Source organism: Phalacrocorax aristotelis, chromosome 1 (assembly GCF_949628215.1).
Source record: "Phalacrocorax aristotelis chromosome 1, bGulAri2.1, whole genome shotgun sequence".
Taxonomy (NCBI): domain Eukaryota; kingdom Metazoa; phylum Chordata; class Aves; order Suliformes; family Phalacrocoracidae; genus Phalacrocorax; species Phalacrocorax aristotelis.
Window position 1 is genome coordinate 143421747 of NC_134276.1, and position 14648 is coordinate 143436394.

The 14648-nt window shown below is 41.3% G+C and overlaps 1 protein-coding gene across 3 annotated transcripts in view; it reads left to right on the forward strand.

The window, feature by feature from the left end:
• The window catches only part of ITPR2 (inositol 1,4,5-trisphosphate receptor type 2), a 269515-nt gene that overhangs the window by 42571 nt on the left and 212296 nt on the right, over positions 1 to 14648 (forward strand). For 2 of the 3 annotated variants that reach the window (XM_075113616.1, XM_075113625.1), the window contains exons 3-9: positions 3181 to 3296; positions 4463 to 4549; positions 5222 to 5380; positions 10868 to 10966; positions 11474 to 11557; positions 12696 to 12842; positions 14094 to 14189. In XM_075113616.1, the coding sequence (XP_074969717.1) occupies positions 3181 to 3296; positions 4463 to 4549; positions 5222 to 5380; positions 10868 to 10966; positions 11474 to 11557; positions 12696 to 12842; positions 14094 to 14189 (788 nt within the window). Of the gene's footprint in view, positions 1 to 36; positions 60 to 3180; positions 3297 to 4462; positions 4550 to 5221; positions 5381 to 10867; positions 10967 to 11473; positions 11558 to 12695; positions 12843 to 14093; positions 14190 to 14648 lie in introns of those variants that run through there. The other variant, XM_075113634.1, reaches the window with a different exon arrangement.

Sequence of the window (14648 nt, forward strand, 5' to 3'; positions counted from 1 at the left end):
CAAGTAGCAGGATGTGTGGGGAGTAACTGAGAAATGAAGACTGGTCCTATAAAAAGAAGGTATTGTTACCTCAGAGAAATAAGTGTTTCATGAAGCCTTCTGAGAAGGCACATCAATTATAGATTGTTACAGAAAACAATAGAGGACTTTTTGTCATATGAGCTGAAACCCCAACACAAAGTAAAATCTCATACAACATATAGTACGATTTAACTGCACAGTGTTTTGTAATTGTTTTTTTTGTTTGTTTGTTTTCCTTCTTGATGTACGGGATATTGTAAAAGTTACCTGGGGGTTATGTACACTAGGTTGCATGATATAGTTCTCATTGTCAATGTTCTCCTTTGAAGTGAAAGTAAACACCTTTGCACGGTGGCTGGGTTTGCTTCGGTAAAGATTTGCAACACTTTCTCCTAGGAGCAGCAACTCAGGGCTGTGATTAGGGTGCAAATTGGTGAGGACTTTGGGTCAGTGCCAAAAAAAGTTCTGCCACTGGTGGTGTTTTTGCGTGAACAAGCTTTGCCACTATGAATAGTAGAGGAAGATCAATTGCTAGAAGGGAAGAGGCAATGCTATGAAAAGCTTGGTATAATGATGGCCAATATATGAGAGGCCAAACGGCATATTTGCAGAAGTAGAAGCATTGCAGGTTATTTCATGGCTTGAGAGCCAGCACTGTCACAAACTACCAGCTCTGGGGAGCGCAGGCAGTGAGAGGAATGTGTGGCATGGTCTTAGTCTAGTGGTTTTGGCAGCCCCAACATCAGATAGCTGTGCTTAGCTGGTCCTGATTGTAGCTGAGAGCACTGCCTGTTTTTTAAATGAGTTCCTTTTTACTTAGGAAAGGCAAGGCCAGTCTTCACACTAGATTTCCCTTCCCTCTCCTGTTATGTTACAAGAGGTGTTCCTACTATAACATGGTTTCAGTAACCCCTCACAGACTGTGAAGAGATGGGTATGTTGGAGGACATATGGAGGATGTATCTTAGAAGAGCTAGATGTAATTTTCCTCCCCGTTTGATAGAGTATTTCCATTGGATTGACAGTGTTGAAAATGAGAATAGGATCTGCCTTGGTATCTAGCATCTCCTACAGAGAGGTTGTAAGTTTGACAATTGAATTTCCACTCATACGGGTGGAACAGATAGGAAACTTATTACATGTATGATAGATGGGACTTTCCACATGTGCTGTTGTGGATTGGAGAGCTGGAACAAGTCCTAGGTAGTTAGCAACTGCAGATGTTAAACTTGGTCTGGGAATTAGATAATGAATAGGACAGCACCATAAAATAGAAACCGTCTGCTGCTGGCCTGACTTAGTGGTAACAAACCCAGTCCATGACTTTGGGATAGTTCCCTATAGCTTTCCCTGCTGACATTTTTGTGACAATAATGGGTGATTGATGAGATTACACTGTGTTTAGAAGTGAAATGCAAGGTTGGTAAATCCAGCAGGGTCACCTACACAGTGATCCAGCATGTAACGGGAATGTGTATGTAGTGTTGATACTGCGGTTGCTATTTCATATTGCAGCTCCTTTGATAACAGAGGTAAGGGTGACTATACAGTGCTGTTGTGAAGAGAGTCTCTTCAGAGGAGGCAGCAGGAGAGCTGAGTGTAGGGAGGACTGTTTTCAAATTATTCTGTGCTATGTCATGTGCATGCCATTAACTGTGTTGAGTGCGGTGGTAAATAAGCAATTCATGTTGCTCACATGCTAGCACGTTTGTTCTCCTCTTTTTCTTTTTTGTATTTTTGTGAGGAGCAGCCTGTGCCATACTCTGTGCAATGTGGCTTTCCAGTGATGTTGCAGAGTCTCTTCTTTGTGGGAAAGTTGCCTGATGACCAGCAGTGAAGTGACGCTGCTGATTCTGGCCAAACTGGGGTGTCAGTGCTGCAAGATGTGCTTGTGGGATCAGAAGAGGAACTTTTTTCTTCTTAATCCAGCCCTGTCACAAAACCTCTTCTACGTAGGATGCATCATCACTATTACCTGGCTCTAGCTTGTGCTGCGGCTGGGTGGGTGGGGGTCAGGTGGGACTAGTTGCTTCAGTCCCATCTCTACCTTCCTGAGAGACTGACATGGACCAGGGAGGAAATTCTTCAGTAGTTGTTCTCCTCTGGGGTGGATTAGTTCTCAGAGAGTGCTTGGCCATCTGAGACTTAAATATGGAGGGCTAATAGTTTGGGACAGACCTTTCAGAGGGTTGTGATCAACGGAGCAGAGTCTGGATGGAGGCCTGTCGCTAGTGGTGTTCCCCAGGGCTCTGTGCTGGGTCCAGTCCTGTTCAACATATTCATCAATGACCTGGATGATGGGACAGAGCGTAACCTCAGCAAGTTCTCTGACGACACCAAGCTGGGAGGAGTGGCTGTTACACCAGAAGGCTGTGCTGCCATCCAGTAAGACCTGGACAGGCTGGAGAGCTGGGCCGAGGGGAACCTCATGAAATTCAACAAGAGCAAGGGCAAGGTCCTGCACCTGGCGAGGAACAACCCCATCCACCAGTACAGGCTGGGGGCTGAACTACTGGAACGTGGCTCTGTTGAGAAGGACCTGGGAGTGCTGGTGGACAACAAGTTGACCATAAGCCAGCAATGCGCCCTTGTGGCCAAGAAGGCCAATGGTATCCTCGGCCGCATTAAAAGGATTGTGGCCAGCAGGTTGTTTTCTTTCTTAATCAGTCTTAGTGAAGGCTCATGTAGACCCGAACACTGTGTTAACCTCCTTGGTGGCTTGCAGCTGAATGCCCATGCAATCCTTTGTTTCAGCAGTGCCAGAAAGAGCAGGGCACCCAGAAGTAAGGCATACAGAAAGCAGCACTTCAAGATTTCACATGCCTTCAAACAGTGCATCTGTAACATTGTGCTGCAGCAAAGAGTGCTAACAAAGCAGCAGGCAGTTTTACTTATGGCAGGCTCACAGCCTTGGACTCTTGCAGAGGTTGCAGGGAGGTTGCATGGAGTGGGCACATGTGGGGCACCAAGGGGTTTAGGTTCAACTCAGATGTTTTGTCATCATGTTTATGGTATCATTGCTATCAAGCTGTTTGGTGACTATGTTTAAACACTGGTATCCAGCCATTTCTGGAAAAAGAAAACCAACCAAAGCATATGTACAAATGAAGGAAGTGTCTTTCAGCATTACTTATGAGTATTTCTTTCAATCTTCCACAGACTGCCTTTTCAAGGTGTGTCCTATGAACCGATATTCAGCCCAGAAGCAGTACTGGAAAGCCAAGCAAGCCAAACAAGGAAACCATACAGAAGCAGCACTGTTGAAGAAACTTCAAGTAAGAGACATCTGTATTTGTAATCTTATCTCAGTCTGCAGGCTGTAGAATTACGACAGAATGAGAAAGAACAGTAAGCGTCTTGGGAACCATTGTGATGGGTATTATTATGTCACCGTACCAAGTTTATATTCTTCTTAGCTCTCCTACCTCCTGACTGGCGTTGATTGCTCTTGCCCTGGTTTTTATCTTTGGGTGGAGTGTTGTGCCTTTGCTATAAGCAAAATATTGCTTTCAAAAGTTTTATAAAGTAAAAATGGAGTTGTTGAAGTCAGGAGTGGGCCCTGGTTTCAATCATGCTATTATTTTAGAAGTCCTTTCAGGAATTAGGCAGAGGGGTGGACAAAGAGATGTTTTCAATGCTTTAGTCTGGAAATTCGTTAGAATTGCAGTTGTCTCTGCTTTCAGTCTAGGTGATTCTTCTCTGAACCATTGGGCAGATTCTATTTTGCATCAAATACGGTGTGGATGGAGCAATTCCTCTGTCTCTGAAAAAGAGCTGGCCTGATGTTGTTGTTGAATGCTTAAGACTAAGTGAAATCAAGGACATATCACACCTGCTTGATAGTGGAGAGGCTGCCGGTGCTTCCAGTTAAAAACAGGAAGGAAGGGACATGGTGTGTGGCTACACAGCAATTAGAGTTAGGAGCTGAGAGTTTGTTCTGTGGCTGTGTTTGACCCAGACTATTGTACTTAGCCTTGATTTTGCAATGTGTGACCTACTAGTTTTGCTTTGTTATATGTGAAGTCAATGTATTTGTATGCAATTAAAACCCCAACAACTAAAAGGTATTGTGACAGGGAGAAGCTAATCATAGGCCCTTCTTTTTCCTCTTTCAGGATGAAATAAAGCACCTAGAATGACTTTTTGTGCTTGAAAATTTTTTAAAATAGCATGCATCTCAGATGTGATCCATAAATTGTGACTGAGTTTCTCTTCTGGGTAATAAAAAACTAGAATCGTGACACACAGGGTCTAGGTGATTATAGTTCAGAAAATCATGCTGCAGCAGGATTTGGGTGCTAATATGTTCAGTGCAGTAAAGCTTGCAGATTGGATGAGGTGTTTTAAATGTGATGCCATTTCCTTTTTACACTATCTGTTCCAGTAGCTGAATACAGGTACTGATTTTGTAGAGTTTAAAGAAATAATCATTCTCTTGCAGCATGCAGCAGAACTGGAACAGAAGCAGAACGAAAGCGAGAACAGAAAGCTGTTGGGCGAAATTGTAAAATATAGCAATGTCATACAGGTAAACCTATTGAAATCCATCTGCCTTCCTCAGAGCTGGAAAGGAAACAGTTGTTTCATTTCAAGGTTACAGTGAAAATGAAACTAACCACTGTAATGTGGATTGTCAAGGGTCAGGTAAACACAACTTGGTGAAGTTTACAATACTGTATTTTTCTGTCCTTTTTAAAGCCTACCAGAAGTGCTGCCTATTCATGTTTAAATAATATGTCATAATATAAATTTTATGTGTAATTTTTGCTGCTGCGTTTTGGAATATGTATGTAAATATGTACCTTTTATTTTCAAGATTTATTTCAAAATCGTATTATAGAGGTGCTGTGCAGCTCCTTTTAAATCACTGAAGTAATTTGTACTTTATGACATATAAATGAGACAGAAGTTATGTTCGTAAGTGCAGTACAACTTTCCTGTAATGGATGAAATCCGTGAAGGTAGCGCTATTCATGGACCCTTGCCCTACTTGTGTAGTATATGCTGTAAAATTGATCGCTGACACATTTCTTTCAATCTGATATAACATCTGTTTTCCTAAAATGCAGTGTACTGTGATTTTGTCTTTACGTATGTTATGAAAAATCACTACAGTGTGAAAGCCTGCACCTCCTCTTTTGACTGAAGCTAGAAAAAGCAACAGCTGTACTAATTTTTGTAAATTATTATTTGTTCACAGCTACTGCACATAAAAAGTAACAAGTACCTCACAGTCAACAAGAGATTGCCAGCTCTGCTAGAGAAGAATGCTATGCGGGTGTCTCTGGATGCTGCAGGGAATGAGGGATCCTGGTTTTATATCCAGCCATTCTGGAAACTGAGGAGTGAAGGTGACAATGTAAGTGGAAATACTGAGTGTATAAAAGGGATAAGGCAGAAAGTTTCCAGAAGACACATGGCTTCTTTGCTACTGGCATAAATCACAATGAATTAAGTTCATTTTAAACAGTGCTTGGGACTATTAGCTTTTATGTGAACTAGAAATTGTTACCAAATTATATGGTCTGGAATCTGAAATGTGGCCATATTCATCTGAACATCTGCTGACCTGTCCTGGGGCATCTTTGCTAAGTCCACTCGTTCTGTGCAGATTTACAAAGCTGATAATAAGTCATAGGTTACATTACAGTACAAATTTTCTTCTAAAGTGTTTTTTTAAAATATTCTGGGCAACGTTTATTTCAAGAGGTCAGCAGAGAATGTCTCTAGGAAATACATCAGGTTTCTTTAAATCTGTATCTCCCTTCAACATGAGAGTGGTATGTATGATTGGAATTGGGTTGGATGGTCTGGTGGGTCTTTTCTGGGTAGGAGTCTTGTGTACAGGTAAGAGGAAGAATATATAGGAGAGCTCTTTGCAGATCTGAGAGTGGTGCCATGAGATCAAAACTAATTTCTTCATTCAGTCGGCTCTGACTTGGTTAAGTGCCCACTGTGGAAAGTTCAGATCTGCCTCTGGGAAGGCCACATGATGAACTTGTGTGGTTTTATATTGTAGACCTGGCTGGGAATGTTTGGCCACCCTCCCTTTGGAAGTAATCAGTGAAAGAGCCCTCTCAGGATTGCAGGCAGGAATGCCTGTTTTCTCCTGTATTTTCTCTCATTAACTTTGTGGTTACCCTGGATGCAATCCAGGATGAGTGTGGTTCATGCAGCTCCTGTTTGGCAATCTGTTGTGGGGAGGGAAAGGACTGCATTCCCAGTTCCTGTCAGAAGTCCCTAAAGTCTTAGTCTTTCCCTGCTCTGTGCAGTGATTGGAAGGGTATGTGAAAAGCTCCCCTTCTCCCCAAGCCTGTTGCAGAGAAAAGCAGCAAAACATGAATAGCTCTCTGGGGCTTTTCAGCTGGGGAAAAGCATTGTGGATTAGATGTTAACCTGGTATTCCTTTCCCTCTTTGGAAAGAAAAAAAAAGGTGACTTATTGCTTTAAGATTTTGGCTTAATTTCTTAGAATAACATCAGTTTGGCATCTTCTTAACTTCTCATGCCTGGGAAGTAAGTGCATTTTTCCAGAGTGAGGACCTGGGGTTCCTAGACTGTGATCTGCAAAGCCATTGTGAGCCCTTACTGCTGAGAGCAGCAGAATGTTCTTAAGCCTTGTAAGTCATCCTCAGTACTATAGAGTTTTTGATTCAATTTCACACTATTGTGGGCTCAGAAGAGTTTGGAAGCGGTTTTGCTGATCTGAAGTCCGTAGATCATTGCAGCAATCGCTGTAATGTCCTGCTCGGCAGACCTCTCTCCTAGTTTGTTCGCTGTAGGGCTGTATTTGGCAGGCTCTGAGCTACAAGGGCTGTGTGGGAAACTGTCAGGTTTACTCCTAACTGAATGACCTCCTTTGGAACGTGCCTGCTGCTCATTTTCTGTTGTCAGGTGTTGCTTTTCAGAGCTGGGAGCTTGCCATTATATTTTACAGAGGGAAGTCTCAAGATCCAAGTCTTTCCTCCTTTCTACCAGGCCCAAACAGATCTGATAATTTTCTTTGCAAACTTCCAGTGCTAAACATTAGTCCCTTGGCAGCTTTCTCATAACATTTCCACCCCTTCAACAGTTAGAGACACTATGCTGCTGTTGTAAGGGGACAGGGGTAGCAAGCGATGGGGGAAATCCTTCATTTGCCTCTCACAGATGGAAAGAGGCTCCAGCCTTGTACCCACTCCTTCCCTCTCAGTTACTCCCAGAGATGTGCCCATTAAAAGGCTAGTTTCTGGGGGACTCACCCACAAAGCACCTAATATCACATAAGCTGGGGCCACTTTGCCCACCCACTAGGTTAGCTTTTAAATGACTTATATTTTTTGTATGCTTTTCTGACCTCTCAGTGCATGGAGTTAGCTTGGTATATCATGCGCTTATTCTATTTGGGAAGTTCAGAGTGTTTTTATTTTCAGTTTCTGTGCTATAATGAGGGAATTCCGTAAGAAAGCACATTTTAGAAAATCTTTAGAACAGTAGAAGTGAGTATTGAATTACTACTTGGATGACCGCTACTGTGTCAGATAACCCAGGCAAGGTAGACCCAAATATGCCATATATCCTAAAAGAGAAGGTGGTTTAGTCTTGGGGAAGTTGTGATATAGGAAGTTGTGCGTGTGACTTCTCTGGTAAGTCATCACAGTTGTTTAGCCTTGTGAAATATTTTAAAAATTATTTTTCTGAAGGAAGGTTAACTTACGTTCATTAGCAACTGATTAGTTATGCAAGTCAGTGAAAGTAATGAAAAAATATGGCTGAAAATTCACAGTAATTGGCATAACTGCCATATTTTATGCAGACTTCTGTTAAGCATCTACCAGCTTTCCTTCAATGACTGATTAATTAATTAATATGACTGATTAAGACTAGAGCTGTTTCCAGTTTGACTGAATAGCAAAATATGCACCAATAGCAGGATTAGCTCTGTGTGGATTGCATTTTCAGTTTTCTGCCATTTTAGTGGTTTGAAAGCTTGGTTTTGCAGCATGCTGAGGGAGGTGGTCTTGGACTTGGGAAACGCGCAGCCATCTGTGGGAAGGTTCTATTAATTCTCCCTATCTTTGAAGTGTGTCAGCAGTGCCACTGGCAGGTGTGGTTACAACGTGAAAGCAATGGATATGTAGTAGCAGAGCCTTCAGTGTGCCTGGTAACCTACTTGGATAGTTAGTGCAGACTGAAGTCACTGCTACTGCATCTTCACAGATATTAAAACTGTTTGGAACTGCCAGTCTTCGTGATATACACCTCTACTGGAGTATTTGCTCCTACTTCCTGATTGTGGTGTAGATGTAGCTGTCAGGTGGGCTTACTGAGATTATATGAATGACAGAATCACTCTAAGTGATGCCAGTGCTGGTCCCCAACCCAGAAGATGGAATGCAGTCAGCTTTCGCTGTGGCTCTTCCCACTCTCAGTGTACCCTCTCCACTAACACATGAACAAGTAGTACTGCATGAATTTAGAAATTACCTTGTATAGGAACGACTCTGCTACATCCAAGACTGAAGAACCTTGTATGTTTATCTTGATTTCAGAAGTTGAATTTTCATTGGGTACACTATGGATTTAATTATTCTTTGGAAGTTTCTTATTTAGACCGGAAGGGTAAGAGCAATGTCAATGGAGTCAGGAATGAAATCCTCAAAAGCTGTGTGTCTGATACAACTTCAATGAATTCATGCCTATATGTAAGGAAGAAGTCCCAGAGACCGGTCAAGCTGTTACCACTGCTAGTCTACAGCATACTGTGCCTGGTTGTGCCCTAGGGTAGCTAAGGAAGAGAAGAAAGAGCTGGTGTCAATTTTAATTTTGCAGAGCAAAACCTTGGGAATACATTGCTCTGCTTTCTGTGATCTCCATATAGTACAATTCTACAGCCAGAAATATTGGCATGTGGGCATGTGAGTGCTCTGCCTCCAGTGTTTTGGGCATGCTAGAGCCAGAAATAACTGGGTAGGGGACGGGAGGACCTCAAAAAAGCAGACTTGCAGCTTGCCTAAGGCAGCCATGTATGAGAGAACAGGATCCCCTCTTTGCTTTCATTTTCTGCATCGCTAGTAGAGAGTGTATAGGAAACAAGCGCTGTGAAATTGCCTCTATCCCTTCCTTCCCAACCACCTATAGAGGTTTGAAGCAAGAAGAAAAAGAAGAAAGGAAAAGAACATAGGATGTCTCGTTGCTTCTGTGGCAGCTGGCAGAGCTGGCCAGCATTGAGAGCAGGTTACTGATGTGGACTTGGAGCAGGGCAGGAGGCTGAAACAGAAACCATGACCCCACATAACAGTACTTCCTCAGATGTGTTCCTACAGCAGAGTAGCTGTGTACATCTCTTTTCGTCTGGTTACTTCCATGGTAGTCACAGGCTTGCATTCAAAGATACTTTCCTCCTGCCCCTCTTTTTTTTTCTTTTTAAATAAGATGCTCAATGATGTGTTCTCTTACTAATTAAGTTGTTGTAGTCCTGGTGTACTTGAAATAATTTTGAAGTCCTGATTCCACTTTGCAGGATGCAAGCCTGATGGTTTTTTGATTAATGAATTGTCTGGTCATAACTTCTTAAAACGGGCTGTAAGTAACGTCTGTGTGAAGCATGGCATGCAGGAATGCGTTGCATAAGTAATGTATCCTAAAGGCATCTTGTCATTATTTTGGTACCATTAGTGAGCTCCCTCTCATTACTTGGATCAAATAGGATTTCTATGTGTAGTCTGAGCATGATGACACTGTCTTTTGCTACTGTTTATTTTAGCTGTGTTTGTAGCGAACAGGCAACCTTATTCTTCACCTCTGCAATAAGTGGCCCAAATTCACCCACATTGAAGTTGCACGAGGCTGAACTGGGCTCTGCTTTTTCATAGGAAATGTGCTGATCAATGCAGAAAGCATTTTTGTTTATTTGTGTTCCAAAAGAAAGCATGGCTTGTGCAGCATTTCATATAGCAAAAATTACATGTAGCCACTTGTCTTTGTGTGTGTGTGTTTAAAATTGCTGTGAACAACATAAGCAAATCAGGACCCAGTGCCAACCAATCTATGTGGATTGATTTTTTTTTTTTTTTTGTTAAAGTTTTCCCCCCAGGTATGAATTAATTCTCCATATGCACGTCTCAAGCACTTTTTAGGTCAAAGACATTTTCATTTATTGTTTTTTCCCTGTCTGTATAGCTAAAGAATTGCAAGGGCCTGGGAATTTTCTTGCAGGGAGTCAGCTAGAAGTTGCTTTTGTAGAGAGACGGTCTCTCAGCTGATGTAGCTGCTGCCTGTGCTGAGCTCCAAACACCGGTTAAGGAGCAACAAACAGAGTGTTTTGCCTCTCTCTGAATTTCCAGTTATTTATGTTCCTTTCCAGATTATAGTCATACAGTCTAAATAGCAGGACTCCTGAGTGTGTCGTGACATTTGCCAGAAGATGGTCCACAGACATTGATGGGAGAAGGTTGGCTGACAGCAAGGGAGGGAAAAGTCTTGCTGTCTGACTATAGATTATTCTCTAAGCTTTCTCTGCCTTTTGGCTGGAAGCATATATGGGATAAAGAGTAGTTAAAGTAACTTTTAGATGAACTGAACTGCTCTTGGAATTCATAGTTTCATATCTGTTTCATGAGCTCAAGTTTCTTCTGAACCGGGTGACATGCTTACTGAGAATATGAGGATTCATTAGTGTGAAATCTTGAACCCAAGCAGTTGCAGAGGCACGGGCAAACAGGGCTGGTGTGTGAGTTGTTTGCAAATAGATTCACTGAGTGCCATTCCTAGAGCATGCATTTGAGTAATTTTCTAAAAATGTAACATTACATCATTTTATTGGATAATTACATTGGTCTAAATTGCATTTGATTTCTGACTTCCAGGTTGTTGTGGGAGATAAAGTTGTTCTCATGCCAGTCAACGCAGGGCAGCCTCTACATGCCAGCAACATTGAGCTTCTAGATAACCCTGGCTGCAAAGAGGTGAGTTGAGTGGAGGGAGGGGGGATAGCTGCTGATCTGAGATGTATTGTATGTTGTTCTTTACTGGCAACCAGAGCCCACCATGGGCTAGATGCTGGTATTAAATACTAGTTCCAGCTTGGCCTCAAAAAAACAATATGAAATATTCTTGGCGTGGTTCTGCCTGGCACTGAAAGCTTTGTGAGGTTTGCTTGAGTATTTGAAACTCTCACTGATGGAGGAGTCAGTTCTCTTCCAACAGGTCTTGAGGTTGTGTTTGATAGGCTGTCAACAGACAGAGTAGCATTTTGCCTACTGAATCTTCTCTGTCAACATCATTATTACTAACACCTGAGAGCTTTAGGACCCATGTTAGGAACTGTACAAATACGTAGCTAAGCCATGCCCCCTGCCACCCTAGATGTGGTGTGGTCTTTTAGAAGAATCTCAAACAGAAAAGAACACCCCTTAACACTATAATTGTGAGTTTTGTTGTTTGTTTGTTTGTTTTTTCCCCCCCCCCCAAAGGTAAATGCTGTCAACTGTAACACAAGCTGGAAAATAACTTTGTTCATGAAATTCAGTAGTTATCGAGATGATGTACTGAAAGGAGTAAGTATGAGTTTTTCATTGATTTTTGAATCTGAAAAATCATGCCATATTTGACTGTAAAGAAATGTTACATGGTGAATAAAAGAAGAAATGGGGACTCTCTGGAGCTGTTGAGGATCCCTGACTATGGTCCTTCAACAGCCAGAAAATTTTTCCTTTGTGTTATTGTCTTACTAAGTGAAATTGTCTGGATTGTGCTAGCTTCCAGCCCCTTTCCTCTCCCTTTGATAATTTCTGATCAAATCTTCAAATCTGTGATTTCCCATGGATCTCAGGATCTGTGAGAAAATATGAAGTGCAAGCCCAGAATGATGAGGGCTCTATAAAGAAGAGCTGTGACACCTCAATTTACACCAAGATGCTAAAAGCAGGTATAACAAGCTTACAGAAGGCAGTGAGGCATGAAAGGTGACAATATCTGTAATAAGACAATGTAGCTTTAAATGCTGAGGGATTGCACAGCTTCATGCCTCCAGGTATGAAGATCACTTACATTTTGATTTTCAAGGAACACATTGAATTTGTCCTCACTTGTACCTTAATAAGTCATTGGCAACTGGCTATTTTTCAGTAGGTATTAAGGTACCAGCAGTTTCTGAGGAAGAATTTGAAAGGGAAAATGGTATATCCGTGTAGACCCATTTGGGGGTAGTGTTTCAAGCCCTGGGGAGAGGCAGAAGGAATCAAAAATGATGCCAGCAGAAGAAATAGGGAGGGGGCATTGGTTCGGGTTGCAGAGTAGAAGAGATGAGATAATACGATGTTAGAAAAATCTATTCACTTTCCCTAAATACTAAGAGAAATTATAAATTAAAAATCAATTTAGTAAAGCTAGCTAGAATTAATAATAACCTTTAGATTAATTGTTGCCCACTATTCATTGCAGTGCTCTGAAACAAGTTGTGTTTCCACAAAAGTGCATGGGTCTCCTGCAGGAATGAATTGTTTCATTTGATTTCCAGACTCGGTACCAAGACTGTAATGCTCTGCACTTGGTACCCGCTCCAGCAATAGGAAACTAATAAATATTTTCTTCACATCAGTTATGTTGACATCACTGGAGCTAGTACAGATATAGAGGATGAATATAGTGGCTTTGCCTACCACTTAATAATACTCCTTTTTCATATTAATTTAGGGAGATGTTGTTAGGCTGTTTCATGCAGAGCAAGAGAAGTTTCTGACCTGTGATGAATATGAGAAGAAACAACATATTTTCCTTCGTACTACATTACGCCAGTCAGCCACTTCTGCAACAAGTTCTAAAGCCTTGTGGGAAATAGAGGTATATTTTTCTTTTCATAAATATTGTGGGACTGGAAGGTCAGGGTTCAGTAAAAATACTTTACCACAATACAAATCATTCTTAGCATCTTGATATCATCATACACCTCCATAACTACTATTATTTTATGAAGTGGTTTGTGTAGGATGAACGCTGAAGAGATGCTTTATTGCTGTGCATGTGTGGAGAGAGGATGTTTTCTTACTATATTTACCTGCACTAAAATGATGAAGACTCAAATTCAGACTTGACATAAATGGTGTAATTTTATCAAAGCCAATCGAATGACACTCATGTATCCTGAGTTCTGGGTGTTTATATTTGGCTTCATGTGCAATATAGAAGACTGAAATTCATGACAGACAAGAAATCTCACAAATGTGATCGAGTCCGTTCTTCTGCAACAAGGCACATCAACATTGGTCTAAAGTTAGGCTGAATAAAGGTGTTGTCACTGAATGGGGGTGATTTTGAGATGACGACTAGCAAATTTATTTTCGTGTAACTGAGGAACATTGGAAACTGGTATGTCTCAAACCCTTGCTATTATAGTAATATAACTCCTATATCCAAAAGTTTTATGTGCTGAACAAACTTCGTGCATTTAAAACAGCTCCTCACTCAGGCAAATGGTTGATTTTTGTCTGAGTAAGGACTGTATGGAATAGAGTATACTGCACTTGTAGTTACTTGAAATCACACCTTAAGAGAGACAGGCACTGCTATGTTTGAAGGTAGCAAATTAGCTACAGCTCAGTCAAGGGGAAAAAGAAATAACCTGGAATATTTCAAATGGTATAGGGTATTTTATCACTTGAACAAAAACTAATCAGAAGCCCATAGTATTGTCAAAAATACTACTGGTACAAGTGGTGAAATAATATAAGAGGGTTTGAGTTTTGCTTTTAAGAAGCACTTATGTAAGTGTAGAGCAGCTCCGCCTACTTTCTTGAGCTCCAGGTTTGCACCATGTCACTTCAAAGCAAAATTAGGCTCATTGTGTTTGCAGGGAGTAGATTAATGAAAACATGTAAACTAATAGGAGTATTATTTCCTGGCACCTGGCAAAAAATTAAATATAAGCAGTTGTTATCTATGGTGGGCTTAGTGTGAGCACAGAATTCCCCTCTGTGGTAGACTATTTGTAATTATGTAGTTTACATATTTTTATTTGGAATGAGCTGTAAGAAATGTCAGTGTTCTAAATAAGATCTTGAGGAGCACAATTAAAATCTGTACTTCTCATTTTAGGTTGTCCATCATGACCCTTGCCGGGGAGGAGCAGGACAGTGGAATAGCTTGTTTAGATTTAAGCATTTGGCAACTGGCAACTATTTAGCTGCAGAGGTAAGCATGTCAATTAAACAAGTGTTTGTGTGCTGCCTAACCAAGTACTTTACATGTCCTGCTAATTCAGAAATGCCATAGCAGGTAGGTCCATGATGTAGGTCTCTGAAAAGATCTCACATCAGGTCTGAACGGGGAGGATTGGATGTGCACTGCTGTGTCATGCTGTATGGCTGTATCCAACGGTTGCAAAGAAAATTTTCTGAACTACAGGACACTAGTAGGTGGGTTCAAGACAACATATAACCTTAATTTCAACTGTGCTGTTGAATCTTGAATCTGCTGTTTGTTGTAATGGCAGCTAGGTCAAACACCACTGTTAAATATCCACCATATTTACACTGAAAATCCTTGGATTCATTTATCCCTCTGCTTTTCTTTATCCTTGATTTGGGAAGTAATGTTGGGGTCAGTCAAATATTCTTTGCTGGCTCAGGCAGCCATACACAGATTAAAGCT